Source organism: Falco naumanni, chromosome 2, assembly GCF_017639655.2.
Source record: "Falco naumanni isolate bFalNau1 chromosome 2, bFalNau1.pat, whole genome shotgun sequence".
NCBI lineage: Eukaryota > Metazoa > Chordata > Aves > Falconiformes > Falconidae > Falco > Falco naumanni.
Window position 1 is genome coordinate 357,032 of NC_054055.1, and position 22,782 is coordinate 379,813.

General features: G+C 51.9%; 1 protein-coding gene across 1 annotated transcript in view; it reads right to left on the minus strand.

Annotated features, from left to right (window-relative positions):
* CLPB (caseinolytic mitochondrial matrix peptidase chaperone subunit B) overlaps positions 1-22,564 on the minus strand; it is a 92,299-nt gene extending 69,735 nt beyond the window's left edge. The window contains exons 1-3 of the mRNA XM_040584966.1: positions 21,899-22,564; positions 18,688-18,739; positions 2,877-2,963 (exon numbers count right to left, since the gene is read on the minus strand). Of these exons, the coding sequence (XP_040440900.1) occupies positions 2,877-2,963; positions 18,688-18,739; positions 21,899-22,490 (731 nt within the window). The 5' untranslated portion in view covers positions 22,491-22,564. The remainder of the gene's footprint in view (positions 1-2,876; positions 2,964-18,687; positions 18,740-21,898) is intronic.
* Positions 22,565-22,782: the final 218 nt, after the last annotated feature.

Here is a 22,782-nt window from a genome sequence, read left to right on the forward strand (position 1 = left end):
GGAAGATGCCAGCCAGGACTAGAAATGCTCCCTGCTTGCAGAAGAGCGATCCTCTGGAGCACAGGCAATGAGAGGGAAATCCCTGCCTGGACCTGGAGCTGCTGGAAGCACCAGTGCCTCTCCCAGTTCACAGGGTGCTATGAGGCTAAATTCACCTGGATTAGGAGCCTTTGGGAGCATGAAGCCGTGACACCGCTCCTTCCCAGCTATGCACTGGTCTCCTCTTTGGAACCTATCAGTAGGAATGCACCGTAACATTTCTTAATGCCTTGCCATGTTTTGGATACAGGACATTTTCAAGAGGAAGAAATGATCATTGTTCTGTTGTAAAAAGAAAAAAGCCCAAACTTCCCCGCTAGCACAGGGGATTTCATCTTGTAGCTGATGGCAACTGACAGAAATCATTAATGCAGCTCCTCTGAAATTAAATTAAACATATGGACTGTAGCTGTCTAATTGGAAGACTGAGGGCTGTGAAAATTGGGAAACATTACAAAGCTAAAGGACAGGTCACAGAAATCTCCAGCAGCACAGCAGAGACTGAAAACATAGTTCTTCTCTGAAAAATGACTTTGGGAAGACAGTAATTTGGGGCTGAAGGCTTACTTTTTCTTAGCAGTTCTAAGCTGAAAACACTCATTCCTGTTCTCAGCATCACAGCCCCCTAAAGCCACACTTGAATAACCTGCACAGGTATCAGCAACCTTAAAAAAAGAAGTGACAGAACAAGCACATTAAACAAAATGGAATGAGCTTGTTCTTATTTCAGGCTAACAATACATGCAGAGCTGGCTGCTTCTTGACCATCTCAGAGCCACTCTTTACCTCTCCTCTGATGCGCAAGTCAGAGAAAGACCCAGCTCATCTCCCCCGGGTGCTGTTTGACTGGTGGGCTACAAACCAAAAGTCATAACAACTTATAACCCACCAAATCAGCTGCCGTGGCTGGATAAACCAATTTCAGATTATCGCGCTTTACAGAGGGACCACACTCTAAAAGAGATCTTGCATCCTACTGCAAAGCAGAGTAAGTCGTATTTAGACTAGTTCCTACCTAATGTATGTAAAAGGATTGCAAGAGATCCAGAAAACCAGCAGGCTCTGCGTTTGGAAGGGAAAAGCTAATAAACATTTACATTTCTGCAGGCAAACCCATGGCACTGAGTCAATGCCATCAGCTCCCCACGCTCTGCTGTCTCCAGTTCCGTCGCCGACCGCACACACAACACCCAGTTCTGCTGGGTTCAGGTTAAAGAGGTCACCCTGCGGACTACGTCCACAAGCGAACCATTTATAGGGAATTTCCAACACTCCCGTGTGTCACATTCAAGCTCAATACATTTCCCTGCCAGCAGCGAGACCCCACTGTGGGCATGACAAAGCTAGAAAATGGTACGGAGGGCCAAACCCATGTCTGGCACAACCCCAGCAGTATCAACAGAGTTGTTACACCAGGAGTAAGTCTGCACTGCATTTTTGTTTGTCTCCATGAAGTACCTAATTACTCTTCCGCTATATTGTTGGAGACAAGTCCTACCAAGCTTCAGGTACTTGAGAACTTCTTAATTTTCATTTAAAGTCAGTATTTGTCCAAAATGTGGGGAAAATAAACACAACACACAGACAAACAGCTTTTTTCTGCCAGGTACCCAAAGAAGACACACTGTCACTATCGTTCTGCCAGGCTATGACAAGGGACCCGCCTGGGTGCTGAACGCTTTTTACTGCCTAGATGTTTTCATTAGCATTTCTACCTGATTTTAGGCGTGATTTTAGGTAATTATTGTACCATGAACAGCCTTTCTCCCCGTCTCCTCTTAGCCTTTGCAACTCGGGAAGCCCTGTTCTGGTCCATCAGTCACTCGGAATGGTCAACAGTCGTCACACTCCATTGCTGACCATTGTCCACTGGCAAAGGTGGGAGGCTCCAAAGCCCGTCCCTCTGCGGACGGGCAAACAACGGGGCCCGTTGCTGCTCGGACATCAAAGTTACACAAACAGTCCCAAGCCCCCGCCTCTGTGCCCATCTTAAGGAGCTCCCCAAGGAGGTCACGACTTTCAGCTTGTCATAGCACACATCAAAGTTTGCACCACACACGAACTCGGCACATGGATTCGAATCGTGTCGCCCGAGAGCGGATATTCAGCTTTTGTGTGCTGCTTTAATCCTGTGTTTTCCCAAGTAATTAGGCTTTTTTGCTTATGAACTTGTGACTAAGTAAAGCATCCCTGAGAGGTTGTAACATCAAAGCTCATTCTCCCGTCTGTCCCACGTTTTCCAAAATTGGATTTCTTTTTCTCTTTTTTCCTTAAATAAAAAAACTAATTGAATTTAGTTGTAGACTGAATATATTTAAGAGTGTCTTTAAAAGGTTACAAGAAGCCACAGCGATCATCATGGGAACTAAGGAGGGAGGGCACAGCATTCAGCCTTTTTGCTTCATAAAGGCCTAGTATGAAAGACCCAGCAATGGCCCCACAAGCTAGGAGGGACGTGGCAGCTCTTACGGGAGCTATTTCTGATGGCAGGGTGTTAGACTGCCTACCACAATGACATCCCAAGGTTACGAACTCATCAGAGGCCAAAATCTGAGTGCCGCTGTGGAATGGCGCTGTCAATTCAGCAGTCACCTCTCTGGGATGGCAGAGCAGCCTACCTCCATCTGTCACATCTGCATGTGATGTGTACCTGCGTACCGAGCATCATCTGCGTACCGAGCAAAGGAAGAGCGAAAAGCTCCCTCGGGTTTAGCTCAACAACACAGCCCAAACTTTATGGAAACTCTCTGTGGAGCTCGGTATGACTTCATAAAAAGGTGGGGGAGCCGTGAAGTGACTCACCCACTACGTGATGGGGAATGGTGAGGCAAACATACCTGGAGTTTCTGCTGATAGCTGCCACCATGAGAGCAGTCCAGCCAAGCTTGTGCCTCGCGTTCACGTCCGTGCCTTCCAGCAACAACCTGGACAGAAGAGAGACACGTTGAGGAAGAAGATGCAGAGAAAGCATCCCCGGCAGACTGGAGCCAATGACGGAAAGAGGAATATTTTACTTCACAAGCACCTGCTCCAGTGCAGCCTGGAAGAATCAACATTAAAAGCTGATTCAATCCAGTTTCTCATCAGCTGCCAAACTGAAATGAACTGGTAGGTGATAACAAGCACAGTCCTTTCAAATGGTGCAATGCCAACCATCCTGCTTTCTTTATCTTTTATTTCTTTCTTCTATTCAGTCTAATGCCCAAAGAACTGAACAGCATGATGGAGAGTGAAGCCAATTAACCTACAATCTGATGACAGTTTTGGATCTTCAGGCCACAATGCAACCACTGGGGTTTCAGAAGAAGTTCAGCAGATCTCCTAAGCCCATGTCAACAGGAGATATTTTGCAGTTTTCTTGCACAACATGACAACAAATGAGACAAACCCCAAAAAATGTGAGGCATCAGACTATCCTTGGTGGTTTTTTTCTGCAAAATTATCTCAGCCTTTGCACTGTTTCCTTAATCCCTCCCTGGCACCTTTTAGCAACTTTGATCCTGCATGGCTTCTGCTGGCTTTTACTGTTACGTTCTTCAGATTCTAAAACACCAGAAGGCTTCTCTACCCTTTCTGCATCCTCTGACCCTGCGGCAACACCACTATTACTCTTAGCACCAGATTCCAAGCAGTTCCTTAGAACAGTGGTATTTCAGAGACTTCTCTCTTTCATGGCCAACCACGGGATCCAAATAACCTCCTCTAACCAAAGCCACGTGAATGCTCACTGCCCAGCCCAGCCCAGCTGCCTGTGCTCCCCACAGCTAACGGCAAGGGACAGGTCCTTGCAGAAGCTAATTTAGCTCATCCTAAACCAAGTGCCAAACCCAGACAGTATGAAATGACAGTCTGGAAGTGCCATTCTCTCTGTAGACCACAAAAAAGAAGGGAAATCCAGACACAAATGTTAGAGCACTCAGGTTAAACGAGATGAGACAAAGTCTTAACCCCCCCACCCCCCCGCCCATGAACAAGGTGCTGCTGGCAGCTGCCGGTCAGGCTGTAGAATGCAGGGAGAACTATGCAGGAGTCAGCAGCTCTCTCCCCCTTGGCTCATCCTTCTTTCTTTTCCCAAACTGAGGCTTTTCCATCTTCCTTTCCAGGTGAGGCCATTACCACACGTCACACAGGTGTAACAGGGAAGAGCTACCATTAAACTCTGTGCTGTGAGAAACACAAGTGAAAACACATGCCACGTTTCACACACGCAAGCACCACACTTCAAGTATTTACACCCCCCCAGATCACAGATAAGGGAGTCGATGGCAGCTACAGCTGCTCCCACCCACTGAAAAAGTGGACTCCTTGAGATTCAAATCACTGGGCATTGTATAACTAAAAAAAATCTGCATGTTTCCTTGACCCGATGAATTGTCTTCTGAAGAACTAATCTGAAATATTCAGTGGACCTGATCTGCCACTGAAACAAGGATCTACGTTGATGCCTCAGATGTTTAAGCAACATTTTATCTTCCTGGTTCAAAGTTTGAAAGATTCATGTGTCTTGCAGTTTTAAAGCGTGTCTTGCAGTCTAAGGACTCAGAGAGGTACATGTCTGAACCTGGCCACCTTTTTCAAATTAACTGCCCTCATCTTGCTGTGGTGTTAACTCTGTCAGAGGGTTAATAACAAGTGCTGGCATGGAATTAGTGAAAAGGAGGGAAATGCACCCTATCCCTCTTCCTACAGTTGGAACAAACACAAAGGAAAGCATGAAGGCTAGCCTAGCAAACACCCACAGCTGTACACAAGCCCACTGCAAACCGTCCTCCACCTGGTCAAAAATTCTCACAGCAGTTTCACCAAAAACTTATCCCAAGGAACAAGTTTACTCATATAATCCTAAAGTTATTTCCAACCAGCAATACCAATGCCCAAGTTTTAGCTTATGTTTTGAACACAGCTGAACACAGTTCTCCCTGCTGACTTGAGAAACTAGCCCGGTAATTGCCACCCAAATTAGATACCCCAAATGATTGGTATCCCCCTTCGGTTGAACTTTTTGTCCTATTAGACTGAGACTGTGGGGGGACGACAGACAACAGCCAGATGACTTCAGCCAAGCTCTACATAGAAGCATGTCAGATAGCTCTTCTGACTCAAGTGGAGGTATGATTAGGGACATGGTTTAGCGGTGGATTTGGCAGTGCTGGTTAACAGTTGGACTTGATGATCTTAAAGGTCTTTTCCAACCTAAACAATTCTATGACTCCATGACTCTATGATACGTAGGTAGCGGGTGCAGGTGGGTAATTTGACCATCCTTTAAACATGAGGAGTAGCCAGCACTAGTGCCCTGGCACATGGGTACATGAGGACATGCATGGCCAGCAGGTCGAGGGAGGGGATCCTCCCCCTCTACTCTGCTCTAGTGAGGCACATCTGCAGTGCTGTGTCCAAGTCTGGGTCCCCAGTTCGAGAGAGACAGGGAACTACTGGAGAGGGTCCAGCAGAGGCTATAAAGATGATGAGGGGCTGGAGCATCTCCCTGATGAGGAAAGGCTGAGGGAGCTGGGGCTGTTCAGCCTGGACAGGAGAAGAGAGACGGGACCTCATCAATGGCTACAAATATCTTAAGGACAAGTGCCAAGAGGAGGGGCCAGGCTCTTTTCAGCGGTGCCCAGCGACAGGACAAGGGGCAACGGGCACAAAGTGCAACACAGGAACTTCCATCTGAATGTGAGGAAGAACATCGTTCCCCTGAGGGTGACGGGACAGCGGGACAGGCTGCCCAGAGAGGCTGTGGGGTCTCCTGCTCTGGAGACATTCAAACCCGCCTGGTTTAACAGGGGGTTGGGCTGGGTGGTCTCCAGGGGTGCCTTCCCACCCCAGCCATGCTGATTCTGTGATTCTGTCTGGATGCTCTGAACTGCTCATCAAGCACTTGGACTGAGATCCAACAGCTAAAAAAATAGAACAGTAACTGGTAGCCTTTATTCATAGCTCCCAACCATGGTTCAGGAGGCCATGACCCCTGTAGATGGTCCACTGCACCAACAGAAGGTTTATGTTCTCTTTACCAGGGTTACAATTAAAAGTTTAATGATGATGAACAATTTGGCAGATAAACAATAGGTCCTTGCTCCAAAAAAGTTTGATACTTGATACTACACAGTAGCAGAACAAATCTTCATGCAGAATCCTTACCAAATCCACGCTACGCTATCATGACCTCTGGCCAGGTTGCAGCTCCTGCATTATGAAATGGTGCTGCACAGTACAGTCTGAGGCACTGCACAGGACCAGCCTTGGCTCCCCCCAGGATATGTCCTTATGCCTTCTCCTTCTTCCAGCACCTAATCACTGAAAGCAAACGATAAGACAGTGCTGCCAGCTCTGTTGCCTGAACAGCGCTCACAGAGAGCAGACTGCTTAAAGCAGAATTTTTTTTGTGCGGCCACAAAGCTTTCCTGTCCCTGTAAGGTAGGACGTGCCTACATACACAGATGATGGCAGCCTGTACTCCAGGCAGATTGCTATCTTTAGAGGTCAGCTCCCATTGCAGCTATGCATACGGAGGGTGTTTGCACTCACAACACCAAGATAAGCCAGTCTGACTCAGATCCAGGCTGGATTGCTGCTCTTGCTCGGAGGGATGCTGCCTGCAGGAGAAATCCACACCGTGGCTCCATCTGTGCCGCCATGTGCACCGTGTCTGCAGGGGCACAGAAAGCTACTCCTTTGGATGATAAACCGCTCACTTGCTACCACCGCCGGGCCCAGCCTCAGCCCCAGCTCACCCAGAGGCCACGAGAAGTCGTATCCCCCAGCACCAGAGCGAGCCCAGCCAGAGACGGGGGAAACCTACACCAAGATCTTACTGCCTCTCCTCTGAGCCACCCCAGGTGCTCTCAAAACTCCTTTCACAGCCATCGCAACACCCGGTCACCTTCCGCTCTTCTCTTAGAGCAGCATGGAAGGACGTGTACAAGTTATTTCTGAATTTCATTTTATTTACTTGGCCATTTGAAAGTACTTTGAACACAGTAACTTCCACCTCAGCCCCTTTCTACAGTCAATTTGACAGTCTGATAAGCCACATAAAATCCAGCAAATAAAAGAAAGGAAAATATTAGCACTACAGAGAGGAAGCCTGACAGGGGAACCCGGGAGAGACAGGGGGAAGCCAGATGCAAAACCTCCCAAGGTACGACGGCATCAGCTAAGCAGGGATTAAGGCAGCCATGCCCCTTCAGCCTGGTGGCTAAAACCTCAGGGCCCAACACCTACCGCTTACTAACAACTTTTACGGGGGTTAATTAATATAATCCACAAAGTATTAGCCCCACTCACACTTGACCTGTGGTATTGGTATGATTTAACATTAAAGGTGCAAACAGCCACTGGGACACTCTGCTGCAAAAGTTCGGTCTTACTTCTGTATGTCATGAATTTTAACATTTGGTTTCTCGTGAAGGGGAACTGCAGCTGAACACTTCAGCATCTCCTCCTGAGACAGAGGCCAGGACAACAGCCTTCACTTAAAGCACTTTGGAGCCACTAAAAACTACATTTTAACTCATTGGAAGTGAGTTTTTTTCTCTCCAGATGTACTGGAAGGGCATATTGAACAACAAATTATCTTCATTCTTAGATTAAAAAAAAAAAAAAAAAAAAAAGAAATAAGATCCTAGTCCAGCAGTCAAACCTGTTAAAACAGTGCATCCAACAGGAAGGATGCTGGAGCCTCTGCTGTCGGATTTGATTACAGGCTTGGAGCTAAGATATTAGAATTAATCAAGTAGTTTTCCATTCAGGAATCTAGATAAACTTAAGCATCTGGAATGCCACATGACCGAGCCCAGTGAGAGAATCACTAGCATCACATCACCTAGCATAATATGCATTGACATTTCATTTAGGAGCTGCATTTTTATTTTTTTTAAATCACTGCAAGATGCTCAGCAACTTAACAGATTTTCTAGACAACTGAACTTTATGTTCAGGGTCTTCAAGCCTATCATTAATTTTTTCCCCGCCTGATTTAACAATATGACAATCGATAAAGCGACGACCACTGCTCAGATCCTAGACAGCCAAATGTATTTACCAGTAGGAGTATTTTTTTTTTTAATTAAATAAAATCCTGTGATCAATGTTTAGGATGTTTATCCACATTTTAACCAAATAAGATCCAGGACACTCACTCTTACCTTTTAAGTAGTTTCTCATGCATATATAGCTCTATTAGCACCACTTCCAGTGTTTCTCTAATGACAAACTGCCCCTCAGCTGCCACAGCACCACCAAGACCCAAGCGCTACAAGATCCCTGATAAAGAATCTGTTTGGTGGTGTGTTTGTATTTTAAGGATTTCAGAAAAACCTCTTTTTTGGGGGGAGTGGGGGAGGGCAGGGTTAGGGAAGAAAGTTCATCCACTTCTCCCAAAAGTCGGGGTATTCTGCATGAACAGATCTTCCTGACAGGTTTCTAATGGTTGAGGAGCTGTTGGTTCCCGTTCCCAGTCTTCAACGGACATCCTCTCTCCCAGCAGAGCCTCAGCTCCGAGGCAGCAGTTAAAGACTTCTCTGGAAAGGAGCAGAGCTCTGGAGGAGCCCGGGGCCCAGCCAGCAGAACATCACCAGCTGCTCTGGAATTTGCCGGAGGAGCCCAGGCAGAGCAGCACCCGCCGCTTTGTGCATACACCCTATTCTACCTCGAGACAGCAACTCCCAAAGCTTCAGCACTTTGATCCACCCAGAAGAGAAAAAGAGCCCAAGTCAGCTGCGACGATGAGCCTTCTCCCCCCACTGCCCCCGGACAGATGTGCCTCCTATTCACCCCGCTGCCGGGGTTCTGGGTGACTAACTCGGTGACACCGTGCTCACAGCCGAGCCCAGAGGGCATGTTTGAGTTTGTGCTCAGTGCTGGGAGCATGCCCTGTGCTCCCTCCTGACAGGTGGAGGAAGAGGAAGCTGGAAACTTGAACTTTTGCAACAATAGCTTCTGTTTCTCTCGGCCACTTAAACATTTCCCCCAGCCCTTCCCCAATATGTCACTGTTTAACTGCAGGGGTGGGGGACACCCTCAGATGTGCTCACCCTCTCGGGACCTGCCCTCCGCTTTGCAGAAGAGGGAGTGAAGGAAAAACATCCAAACCCGACAATATCTCCAAACATGAAGGCACAATCCCTGTTAGAGGCCAGGGAAAGGATCTGCCTGGTCAGAAGACGACAAGCTGCTGAAAAGCCTTTGATCTTGCTGCTCTCTTCCTTGAGAGCTCACGTCTGCTTCTCAGCTCCTCACGATCATCTCAGGGCTGGTAACAACCACAGTGCTTCGTGAGAACACACAAGGCATTAGGCAGGGTCAGTGCAGAGGGTTCAAGCAAGGCTCAGGAAGGGAAGGGACAAGGAGAAGAGCAAAGTTTTCTCCGCAGCTGCTCCCACGACACAGGAGTCCTGGAGGGGACGGTGCCCCTAACCCAGGTAGCACAAACAGGGCATGTGGAAAGGCAAGTGGTCAAGGAGAAACTCCTGGAAATAAATTTCAAAATCAAAGGGAAGCTCCTATAAATCTGAGTTTCAGAAGGCAAACTGAGCTCCCAGATGCGAGCAGGGTTGTCCAAGGGCAAAAGCAGCACAGGTGAGAACACACGATGGGGAAAAGCCAAAGTGGCACAACATGAACACGAACAGACCGATACAGGCATGGCGAGATGCTGGTCTTTGTCCCTTGCCTACACAGCCTGCAAGATGCTCCAATGCTCCAAGTAGGTTTTGTTTTGTAAAATGGGCTGAAAGAGGGAGAAAAAGACTGGGATGTATGTGCCCTGCCTCCCGCTGCTGCCCAGGGAACAGCAGGAGTTTAGACACGCTGCTTCGCTACTGGCTGACGTGTGCTATGGTTGGCATCGCCAGGCTTGGGAGGAAGAGAAAACGTCGCCTCACCTGAAGGAACCCGGATTCATTGCTGACCTCCCAGGTCACCTCAGTGCAACAGCTAAGCTGTGCCTTGGAAAAATACTACACCAGGCTGACAGCCTGTCTCTGGCAGTGGCCAGTAGCAGATAGTTGGGGAAAGAACATGAGTAATCACTGTTTGCAGAGGGATTTGGCCATAATACGCTAACTTCTGGCAATTCATGACCCACTGGTTTCTGAGCTGGAGGTGACACGCGGTTACCTGCTAGGCTTACTCTGCATGAACCTGAACTCAAATTTCAGACTCGCCAGCACCCACCGAGTTTCACAGTTTATGCATAAGAAAGCACTTTGCATTTATTTTAAACCTGCTGCCTGACATCTCCCTGGGTGCTCCTCAGCTCCTAAGCTGTCAGGGAAGTGGAATAATTGATGTGATTTGTCACCATCACTCGTGGCTGGTACAGGCCACTTCCACGCCGGCTGACTGCCCTTCCTGGTGCTGGCGCTGCCTCTCCTCTGAACCCAGAGCTGCTGAGCTGGCTCCCCCAGATGGAAGCTATCCTGCACCCAGCCCCACCACTTCCCAAGTGATAAACAGCTGCATTAATTGGAATTAACCCTGTCATGGCTACCAGATGGATTCCACACATCCAGAAACTACCACACATCCAGTCACACCAGATGAGTCGGTGTCTGCTTCCAGAGAGGGATTCGGGCACAGTAAAGGGTTTAAAGCTGTTTTGGAAAGAAGTGTGAGATCTTCTATCTCTTGCAGCTAGCTGGCTGGTGGCCAACTGCAGAGAGATTGGTCTTATGACTCAGTGTGCAAACACCGTCAGTCCTGGGAGGACAAAATACAACAAGAAGCACAAAAAAAGGGCACTACAGAGGAAGTGTTAAAGCAAAACGCTCCTGTGAAAGCAGTGAGAAACGGAGCAGCGACAGCAGAAGTTACCACTTTATTTCCCACCCTTGCTCCTCAGCCATTGCCATCCTGTTTGGGAAACCTGCTCTGCAGCCCTGCCTCGTAAAGGCTGTCCACTTCTGGTGTCTCACCTACCCGATACAGGAAAGCACAGTGCATGCAAGTCTCCTCTGATATTTCATAGCCAACATGAAGAAATCTGGGCTGTTGCATCTACTCCAAGCCCCTGAGGCCACATGCCAAATCAAACTCAATAACCAGTCAAAAACTTCCACTGAAACAAAGCACTGTATAATTTGGTCCACGCATTAGGAGAAAACATTAAGGGGGACATTTACAGGAAAAACATCTGTTTAGCCTAAAAAAACCCAGGTGTCCATTAATTCAGACACAGACTAACAAATACAGGCCCGGTGAGGGTAACCAGACAGCAAAATATAAAGTGTGTAGCAATGGAAATACATGTAATTATAAATAATCTTCCAATCCCGTCTCCAACCCCCCCTCACTGCCACTGCTGAAGACATCTTGCAGTTGTTTAGGACAGAAGATAAGGTACACATCTGGCTGGTGACCAGAGACAGTCACGCTTTGGTAGCTGTTGACGTGGCTCCTACATTTACCCTACAAAGCATTCAGGCATCCCTCAAGTATAAGCCCCCATGCATGATATTCACAGTACTGCTAATTATTTCGAGGCAGGAAGATGCTCTGACAGGTATGAGAAGGGCCATCTCCTCCTGTAAAGGCTCACCCCCTCCACACAGTTCCTTCCCATGGTCCGATGGTTTCCACACCGTGGGCACAACATTCTGCTTGGAGCCCAGGACAGCCAGCTCATGTTCAGCTCAGATTTGAGCTCATTTCAGACAAGGGACTTTCAAAAATCCGTCCCTGGACTGAGGAGGGTGTTGGTCCAAGTTAGTAACCAAAGCGTGATTCACTACGGAGGGATTTTTTGCCCACTCTATCATTTCATGCGAAGTTTCTGAATTCTTTAACGAACCCTTGAAATGGGAAGCAAACAGGAGGTGCTGCTGAACCCCTACGCCAGCCCCTGAGCAGGACAGAACTGGAAAGGGGACAAGTGCAATGTCCAGGAGAACAATGTTTTAGCTACAAACAGGCTCATCTTCATGGATCTACTGTGGTCCTGGCAGCTTCTCTCAGCTCCTCCTAGCTATTTAACCATAAAAAACCAGAAAAGGCATAAAAGACAAGAATGAATGCTTAAAATCTTTGTCCGTGATATGGGCAGTGGGATCGAGTGGACCCTCAGCAAGTGCCAAGAAGGGCTTGGGGGTGCTGGGGGGTGAGAGACTCAGCATGACCCGGCAATGTGCGCTCGCAGCCCAGAAAGCCACCCGTGCCCTGGGTGCATCCCCAGCAGCGTGGCCGGCAGGGCGAGGGAGGGGGCTCTGCCCCTCTGCTCCCCTCTGCTGAGACCCCCCCACAGCGCTGCGTCCAGCTCGGGGGTCCTCAGCATCAGAAGGACACGGACCTGTTGGAGCGGGCCTGTCAGAGGCCACGGAGCTGGTCAGAGGGCTGGAGCCCCTCTGCTGTGGGGACAGGCTGGGAGAGCTGGGGCTGTGCAGCCTGGGGAGGAGAAGGCTCCGGGGAGACCTTAGAGCAGCTCCCAGTGCCTGGAGGGGCCGACAGGAAAGCTGGGGAGGGGCTTTGGGCAAGGGCAGGGAGCGGTGGGACAGGGGGGAATGGCTTGAAGCTGAGAGAGGGGAGATTTCGGTTGGACGTGAGGAAGAAACCCTTCCCCGTGAGGGCGGCGAGGCGCTGGCCCAGGCTGCCCAGAGCAGCTGTGGGTGCCCCATCCCTGGCAGGGCTCAAGGCCAGGCTGGACGGGGCTGGGAGCAGCCTGGGCTGGGGGGAGGGGGCCCTGCCCCTGGCAGGGGTGGGACTGGCTGGTCTTGAAGGTCCCTTCCAGCCCAAACCATTCCATGATTCTGTGATCCTTAATACTGCTCTGGTCTAGCTGGGAGGACATGCCCCATGGCAGCAAGGGCTCACATCCTAGAAGAACAGCCTTGTTTTCCAGCACATCTCACCACCATGCCAGGTACAGACATCACAAATCACCATCACAACTACACAGTTCAGCAAGTGCAGCAGCTAACGCAGGACACGAACCTTCAGCTCAGCCTCTTGCAGCTGACCACCGTCACAGGTTTAATCTTTTCCCACTAGCAGGCCAAAGCAGCACGTGCCCTGGGCCACAGGTCGTTTCACAGTGGGGGAACAAGTCTGACCCTGCCAGCATGCACCCCACACGCTCCAGAGCACATTCCACATCAGCATTTCTGGGACTGAATTAGAACAATGTGGGGGACTGAACACTCCTGGAGCACGATGCTGGCGGACAGCAAACCTCTCTGTGACAGCAAGGGGAGATGCCATGCTCTCAGAGAACTGGAAGCAGGGGACAGCAAGACTGGTTAACGGAGCAGGACCACCCTTCTCCCAGCCAGGCACAGCAGAGTGTTCTTGCTGTTAGGATTGGGACCATTTATCAGGTGTAACCCCGCCATGGCCAGCAGCCCAGGCTGGGCCAAATCCTGTCTTGCTGCAGAAGGGAGCTTTTGGTTGATGAGCTTTGTTGCCTGCAAAACAAGGGAGAAGAGACAGACGCAGTCTGGGAAGAAGCAGCGCCAGCGATGAGTCAGAGATGACAAGATGAGTGATGCTTGGCTGCTTGACTGAAAGGCAGAGATCACCATTTGGGGCGATCAGGCTTGACTTCCCTGTTTCTGCAACCCCTCCACCTGAAAATCAGCCTGGAGAATGCAGAACCAGTTGCAACAACTGACACAGAGCTTCCTACCCCACTACCATGTCAGGCTGGATCCCTCTGAGAGCAGGAGAGCACTTGGTCATCTCCAGATCTCATTAACATGCAGATTTGGGTTGCTGCCTGCTGTTACGAATGAGCCTGATAACAGCCAGCTGACATACATGCCACGTTTCCGTGAGTCACAGTCGCACAGTGCTTGTGAGAATACTGTTCCATCATTTCTAGCCGGCGAGGAAACTCTGCTGTAAGCCTGCACTTTTGTGGGTGGCTTATTAAGAAACAAAGCCTGAACACAGAGAATCAATATTAATATTGAATATAAACACAAGGGGGATTGAGGCAGTAATTCTTTATGCCTTTGCTTCTTGCTTTCCCTCCACAAGCACAGAACAACTGAGGCTAAGGGTAATTAAACTATGCACATTAACTGGGTGCTATCTTCTGTACTGGCTAAGAGCATGAAGGGCTTGAAAGGAAACAGCTGGTTTGCCACATGCTCCAAAGGGAATGGTCTCTGAACTTAACACGTTCCTTGATCTCGATGAAGAATTCAGTCTGGTTTCTCCCATTTAACAAGTGGGTAAAGATGAGAAAACCTGTCTGGGAGCCGAGAGGAGACAGAGGGAAGAGGAGAGCCCTGGGGGCTGGATCCAGCCTTTGGACATGCAATCCTTCCTGCAGCAATACTACTGTGTGTGCGAATGCGAGGCCTGCCTGGGATGTTTGAAGGGCCTGCTCATCCTTAACCAAGGAAAAAGTTGCTGGTTAGAGTAACGCGCAACTGCCCTGAACACCAGCCTCCCATTCATTTCTGATATACCTAACTTTAGTCTTTCCAAGCTTGATTGAGAAATTTCTAGTTACTGGCCAAACTAACACTCTTTATGTCTCAATATCTCCCTATCTAGCAGTTCCACAGCAAAAGGGAACCCACAGAAAACCTTTCAGGGTGAGGTGGCCTGTATGCTGTGAGAAGAGCTGGGCCGGCCTGCCTAAGCACCCGAGCTCAAACTTGGGGAGACGCCAGTGCAGCGGCACAGCTGCTAACCAGCCCAAGGCACAGCCAGGCCCTGCCTTCACGTGCTGCCCAAGGGTCCCTGATACAAACCCTCCTTTTGGTCACTTCAGCCTGATGGTCACGTGTGCCCGTGGTTCTTTGTGCTTCCAGACAGATGATCTGGATGGGCGTAGGACAGCTCAGCTTCCAAGATAAAATGCTTTTAATTTGGTGTAACTGTATCACTTATTTTCCATCTCCACTCACATCCTGATGGCTGGAACAAAGCAGCCTGTTTGCCTGCAGCCTTGTGAAACACGAACTCTTTAGTACAGCATCACCAGAGAGGTGTCATCCACTTCCATACATATGTGGAAGTACTTATCATACAGCAGCACCCTGAGATCTGTCTTCTCCGTATGTTCTTTAGGAGTTCTGCAGCTGCCTGACGCTGCGCTCCTCTAACCGCTGCCATTACTCCATTTTCTGATCTTCCTACTCCACTGATATGATTGACTTTAAATGGAGGAATGTAGAGGATGGAGACAGTGGGTTGTTTTGACATTGATAACATGAAGCTGTGGTCTTGCTTTGACTATGTGCAGCTCTGATCCTGCAGCAAAGATGTAAATAACTTTGAGGGAGTATGAGAAGAAACCTGGATGAGACAGAAACAAGGGGGAACGTGATCTCACCTCTCGAAGATAAGGGAACAGCAGGAACAGCAGAGAGTTGCCTCCAGTGAACAGCAGAGTTTCACCAATAATAACGCTTTTAGCAGCGCACATACAGAGTATAAACTTACAAAAGCTGTAACTAACAATAAATGTCTTTGCCTCACAACCCTTGCAAAGTCTGTGCCTTGTACGCCACAGAGGAATACAACAATGAGATGTAAATACTCAGAAATAGGCTGTGAGAACATCCACACCAGAAGGTTTACACTCAGAAATGGGGAGGCCAAGATCTCCTGGAAGGGTGACCTGTTCTGAAAAGCTAGCCTCCAAAAGGCCAGCATCTTGTCCGGTTGATGATTCTGATGCTGCTGCTCCTGCCCCTCCACCTTCCACACCGTACACCCTGTCCCCATGTATTTAAGGTGTTATTTCTGAAGTCCCTACGTACAACCCCTCCTTACATTTATTCCTACAGGAAAACCTGATCATTCTTCATTGCACCATGTCACCATCGCACTTTTCAGGAACACAACCTCAAAACAGGCTGCAAGTTATGCTGGGGCCTCTACACCTCCTGCTGATGCAATCATTCATTTTAGGAACCCTTGGCATTCAAATACTGGTTACCCTTGGCATTCAAATCCTCTGTGGCGGTTTTCCGCAAGATTGATACGCTTGGCCTCACCATCTTACAGGTAATTGTTAGGGTGATGGAGTCACTCTCTTCCAAGAGAGAACACAGAACTCTTTTGGGATAAGGGACACAGCTATCCTAAAAGCTCTTCAGCTCTCTGCTTATAGCCCAGACTCTGCTCCAAACTGCCTCAGAGCCTCTCTCTACCCTGTTTTCCCTCTGCAGTTAAGCACAACTATGACTTACCAGTTTCAAAAACCTTCTTGGCACCTCACACCACCCTCTCGATGTTTTCATGCATAAAGGACCATGACAAGCCATTAGCTAAACAAGGCACTTGCAGCAGATGAAGACAGCATGTAGCAAAGAACATGGTCTGGAGAACTGTAAACATCTGGTTGCTTCTTGTAACAGTCTTTGAGCCAAAAGGACAGAGAACTGAACAATGTCTGCAACTGCCCCACAACACAAGCAACAACACGTCTCTGCTCAGCTTTCCTGGCATGGCCTAATGAGACAAGTTGCTGAACAGCAAAGAACAATGTGTCTTGAATCACTCCATGAAGCCCGAGCCAGACAGCGTGCAGGAGTTCAGCCCTACCACACCACTGGCTGGCTTTTCACTGCCTTTAAGTTATACCAAGGCATTAGGCTGCAGGAGAGAGTTTAAATGAGTCTAAAGCTATATTAGAAAACTCTATCACACCAGCTTCCCCTCTCCTAATTCACCACCAACGAGCTGTGTGGAGCAGGGGGGACAGTAGGCAGGGGACAGCAGTGTTGGGGAGGGAGGAGGAGTGACAAACAGGGTGTTATGTGGACAGCGCTGCCCTCTCCCGGGTGCAGCCCATGCTGCTCAGCTGAATGCCACCCTCCTGCCCTGCTAAGACTGAATTTGAGCTTCACCCCTTGCAGGTGGCAAGAGCCCTTAATGCAAACCTGTTCACGCCTCCTCTGTCAGCTCTGCAGAAGCTGCAGAGCTCCTGGACTGCGGCAGCTCGTTTAAAAGCAGAGGCCGAAGCTGCCTGCAGCAGGGAGAGTCAGTAGTTTCCACAGTCCCCTGTCCGTGCCTGGCAGCCAAGGTATGTGCCAGGCACAGCTAAGCTGGGAGCTCCAAACACAGCGGGTGCTGCGGGGTGGGCAGCTCCCCACAGAGCAGGCTGGAAGAAAGGAGCACAGAAATGAAAGGAGAGGCCATGGAAGCACAGCAGAGCCGGACTGCCTACAGCCGCCAGCCCTTCCTTCATCAGGGGGAGCACAGAGCATCCCTATTGCTGCTGTGGCTGACCAGGCTCACAAATCACCCAGACATCCCTAAGCAGCAGCTTCCTGCAATTACAAGCAGCAGAACACATGTGCCAATTAGCTGCACACCAATATCCTCTTCGACCCTTGATCTAGGCCAGATCTCAGCCCCGGGGTACAGCAGAGCCAGGCTGCTTCCTCTGAGATGCTGGAGACTGGAAGGTGCATCCCCTGGCTGCAGGCCAGTGGGACTCACCTCCCCAGCTGCAGAGACAGCAGCTCGCAGTGCTGAGCTCCCTGAATGCCTATGCTGGGTGGGAGATCTCAGCCAGAGAAATGCCAGGTGTGGCGAACACAGGACAGCAGCAACGTCTCTCCTGTCCTGTGCAAGCTGCCAGGCTACTAAAAAAAAAAAAAATCTTAACTCTGTACTGGTTGAGGGCAGCACTTGGCAAGGGAGACCTCATCACCACTGGGCTACTGAAAGACAGCAGGCTTGTCTCCGCCAGACAAGTAGCTCTGCCTGGTTCTCACCCTTCTCTTCACCCTGTGTTGGCAGGAGGCTTGTTTCCCCTACACAGCTCCAGACGAAGTCCCTGGGACTCACTGCAGATGAGGTCAGTGCTAGTTTGCCAGCAGACATATTTCATCAATGCAGCACTGCTGCTTGCAAACTGTCCTGGGAATTGCTTGAGGCAATCCAAGTCCCTCCCTAGAGACAGAGCTGCAGGAGGACTGGGTGGGCAGAGAGCAAATGTGCCTCTTGGGGACTGGTCACACGCTGGGCCTGAGAAAGGTGCTCATTTGTTAACACCCTGGAGAATTTAAGGCTGCTAGAGAGCTCCTGAACTATGCCACAGCACAACCCCAACAGAAGCAGGCACAGCCAACAGCAAGAGCCAGTTGCCCGTGGGACAGGAGCACAGGGACAGCTCTGGAGATGCTCCGCTCCCTAACAGGCACAGGCTTGGTCACCCAACCAGCCACTTCCCTGACAGGTCAGCTGGGTGGCACAGGCAGAGCTGAGCTCTTTCCAGTGTTCCTTGTGGGACACAAACCTCTGCCCGGGCTGGAGAGCTGCTGGCTCAGGCTGAGGAGAGCACCAAGGATTGTTCCTTCAGAGACAGACCCCTACAAACAAGGCTCTGCGTCTTCAGGCCCAGAGGGGTACATCCACACCATGCTGCATTGCACGGCCTCACGCTTTGTCCTCTCCCAGCGCAGGGACCTGTGATTCACCTTCCACCTCACAGGTGACTGTGCTCACCAACCCTTCTGACCCGCTCTGGATCTGGGACAGCAAGGCGAGCACCCCAAGGTCTGTGGGAGCAGCCAGCCCCCGCTGCTCTATCCCGTCCCAGGAGCTGTGCCTGGGGATGCCTGCCCAAGCACAAAAAAGTGCCGAGTCACAGCAGGTAATGAGGATGAGCCCACCCTTCCCAAGTGCTGACAGAGCTTTCCAGCAGCACTGTTCTCTCACACCTCTCTAAAGCCTGCTCACCTGTTGACTTCTGAAACATTGTTGATCCTCGCAGCTTCCAGAAGAGCATCTTCTGAAAACACAGAAAGAAGGGAAAGCGAGTTAGCAGCCAGACACACATGCACGTAATAACCCAGAGGTGGCACAAGCCACTGCAGCAGAGAAGGTAGGGCCTGTGCTTACAGCTCTGATCAAACACCACAGGCTAGGAAAAATCTATTTTTGTGAGCAGGTTACTCCAAAATCCCTTGCTTGCTTGGTGACTTACCACAGCCTCCCTAAGCCCTGGTGCTAGGCTCTGAGGAAGGCAGGACCAAACAGCAATTTTTCAAAACGCAGTCACAGGCAGACACATGGGAACCTGTGTGCCAGCTGAACCCCCAGCCTGGCTGCATCCCTTCCTCGCCTCTCCTAGCCCAAACACAGATGTTCAGCCAGCTGAAACAGCAGCTCCTTGCGTGCTGCATCATAACACGAGAGAACCCCCGAGCAGCACTTCAAGCAGACACAGCCAGGGATGCGAACTGCTCCTCCCTGGGAGACCAGTCTCTCCCAGTCTGACAGAGATCTCCCACATTTGTAGGAAGCCACCTCTGCAGCCCGTCTCTGGCTCAAAAGGTGCCATGGGATGGGCCTGGCAAAAAGCTGGAGAGGAGCAGAAAGGTCCTGCTGAGGCACCCAGGGCTGGGCACGAGCCAGCAGCAGCTTCAGCGAGGAACCAACTGTGTCAACAACCAGAGAACCATGGTATCTGCAAAGCAAACCCTGCAGACAGCAGGCTCCAGGGTGCAGCAGGCACTACAGGGTAGCTGGCACTGTCACCCCAGGCAGTCACAGCCTCAGCCACAGGTTTCCAGACATCACAAGGCGGCCAGAGATTCCCCAATGCAGGCTCAGAATGACACCTCCTGGCTGGAGAAGGTAAGGACAGCACCCGAGCTCTGACGGAGATGCACCCAGCTGCTGCAGCAGGAACTGGTCAAACCCAATGCAGCCAGCAGAGCTGTACCTGGGCATTTGGGAAGCTGGGACAATTCTCCCCAGTTCTTACCAGCCTTCAAGTGCTTCCTGCTCTCTCCCCAACATTTTCTACCCGCTTTCTCTTCTCCAAGTTATTTGTGCCTGTCGCTTGGCCTTCTGCCTTGCATAGAATCACAGAATGGTTCGGGCTGGAAGGGACCTTCAAGACCAGCCAGTCCCACCACCGGCCATGGGCAGGGCCCCCTCCCCCCAGCCCAGGCTGCTCCCAGCCCCGTCCAGCCTGGCCTTGAGCCCTGCCAGGGATGGGGCACCCACAGCTGCTCTGGGCAGCCTGGGCCAGCGCCTCGCCGCCCTCACGGGGAAGGGTTTCTTCCTCACGTCCAACCTAAATCTCCCCTCTCTCAGCTTCAAGCCGTTCCCCCCTGTCCCACCGCTCCCTGCCCTTGCCCAAAGCCCCTCCCCAGCTTTCCTGTCGGCCCCTCCAGGCACTGGGAGCTGCTCTAAGGTCTCCCCGGAGCCTTCTCCTCCCCACGCTGCACAGCCCCAGCTCTCCCAGCCTGTCCCCACAGCAGAGGGGCTCCAGCCCTCTGACCAGCTCTGTGGCCTCCTCTGGACTTGCTCCAACAAGTTCATGTCTTTCCTGCTTCTTACGATCCTAGAGCTGGATGCAGTACTTGGTAAAGAACAAAGTGGGGCTTCTCCAAAGACACCTGCAAAGAGAGTGAGGAGGAGGCTCTCTGTTGCACAGCCTGGCTCAGCAAGCTCTGCAGAGACCCCTGAGCACTCCAGATCTAACCTTCTGCAGCCACATTCCCGCATCCCTGCCCTCTCCAGGAAAACGTCCTGCCTGCTTCCTGCACTCTCCCTGCCTGCAGGGTTGGGGCACTCATGGCTCTGTCCCCTCCACCGGCAGCCACAGCCACGTGGCTGCCTGGCTCTAAGTGCTAACCAGTCCACAAAACAGCTCCTGCAACAAAACCAGGCCTCAGTCTCTTAGACCTTTCCTAAGCGCTAATTACACAAGACTCCCTATAATGATGGTGAAACCTCCTGGGTGACAAACCCAGCAGCCCAGTGCAGCAGCTGGCGTGTTACTCACAGAGACACAAACCTCTGACATGCTTGAAACCACCAAGTGTCCTGCTGTGAAGTCACAGCCCCTCCTGACCCAGGCCTGTGTCACACCAGCAGATGAGCTCGCTGCCAACAAGCCCAAACCTGTGAGCAGCAAGTGCTGGCTCATGACAAAAGGCACCACAGCAAGCAGGGAAGGCCCTCCTTGTGCACGCACCATCTCCTCTTCTGTAGCTTGTACCAATCCTGGTACAGCTGAAGGTCTGATGATTGATGCCCTGTGTGCCCGGTGCACAGCAGAGCAGCAAACACATCTCCGCTTCAACACCACCTTGTCCAGTAACACCAATGAGGCCATTCCATCTCCTGTCCTGCAGCAGGAAAGTAGGGTGACAACAACCTGGGGCAGAGAGGCTGCACCTCAAATACTCCCAAATACAAAACACTGCATGAGTGCCAAGAACGGGCTTGCTGTGGCACAAACCTATAGTTCCACAACAGCCTAAAGGCCTGCCACTTGCCCCAACAGTCACTGAGGCTATCCTGTGTGCTTCAGCTCAGATACACACGCCTGCCTTTGCAGACCGAAACATAATGCGGCAGCAACAAGGTCTTGCGGCCACCTGCAGCTGCTTACTTCCCACAGCAGGGTGGCCATAAACCACGCCGTGAGAAACCCTGGCCTTATCAGGTAGTAAGTCAATCCCTTCCCAGCTCCAGAACCTTTGAAGCTGCCCCAAAGCATCCTACATTCAAAGCAGAAGCCTGGGCCAAGTGCACGCTGCCAGCTCAGACCCTTCCCTGCAAGCCTCCCTCACCCACAGGGGCTGGGAGCCAGGTCCTCTCCCAGCACCCATCAGGAAAGAGTCCACAGCGAGGGGCCGGAGTGCAGCTGACAAGAGCATTGGCTGTTTTATCTTGGTGGCAAATGTGAGGATTGTTACCTTCACACTACAGAAGAGTTTGGGCATCCATCATAGACCAGCACACCCCTGGGCTAGGGAGCAAGGATAACATTTGCCCAGAAGGGTTTCCCAGGCCAGCACTAGCAGGCAGGTCTCATCCCCAAGGAGGGACCCCCATGCTCCCCTCCCTGTGGGGCACAAGTTCCTCTGCTTCGCATCCAGCCCCCTCCCACCACCGCGGGGCTGGCCAGGCAGCGAGCAGCAATAGTCACCCTTGGACAGGTGGTCCCTGAGGTAGCAGTAGGCCAGCACAGCGACGAGGGCAGGTAGCGCAGCTCCCGGGGGGCAGCTCCTGTCTCTGCTCCGACGCCCGCCGGGGTCTCCTCCGCGACGACAGCGGTGCTCAGCGCCCCAGGGCCACGCTGCGGGCCCCCCAAGGGACACTGCCAGGCCCGAGGGCCCAGGCCCGGGGCAGCCCTGGCCAGCCAGCCCGGCGGCCCGCAGCAGGGCCGCACCTGGAACCCGCAGCCCCGGACCCGCTGCCACGGGGGTCCCCTTGGGGCCCGGCCCCACGGCTACGGGGGTGACCCCGGGGCCCGGGCCCGTTACCGGGGGGGTCCCCCCCGGGCCCCGCTGCCGCCCCCCGCAGGCCCCGCCCCGCCATGGCAGCCCCGCGCTCGGCTGCGGCGCGTGCTGGCGGCGCCCCCTGGCGAGCGAAGGTGGGAGCAGCCGCGGCCCACCGCTCCCGGCCCCCTCAGCCGCCGCTCCCCCGTAGACCAGCCGTGACGGCGATAGCCACAGGCGCGCCCGGAGGAGTCGCGCCAGCCCCGGTGGCGGCGGGCGGACCGCCAGGGAGGCCAACATCGTCCTCTCGCTCCCTGCGCTACACCTCCCGCGCCTTCACCCCTCCCCCCCCCGGCGCCGCTGAGGCCGGCGGATCAAGATGGCGGCCGCCGGCAGCCCGGCGCGGCAGCGCGTCGGCGCGGGATGGCGCGCAAGGCCTGCTGGGAGCTGTAGTCCTCGCCCGTCTCCTCGCCGCGCTGTCGCGGCCGTCGCGGACTACAGCTCCCAGGGGGCAATGCGGCATGGTCCGCCCGGGGCATGCCGGGAAGCGACGCCGGCTCCGCTCCCGGCAGCAGAGGGACGCCAATTGGAG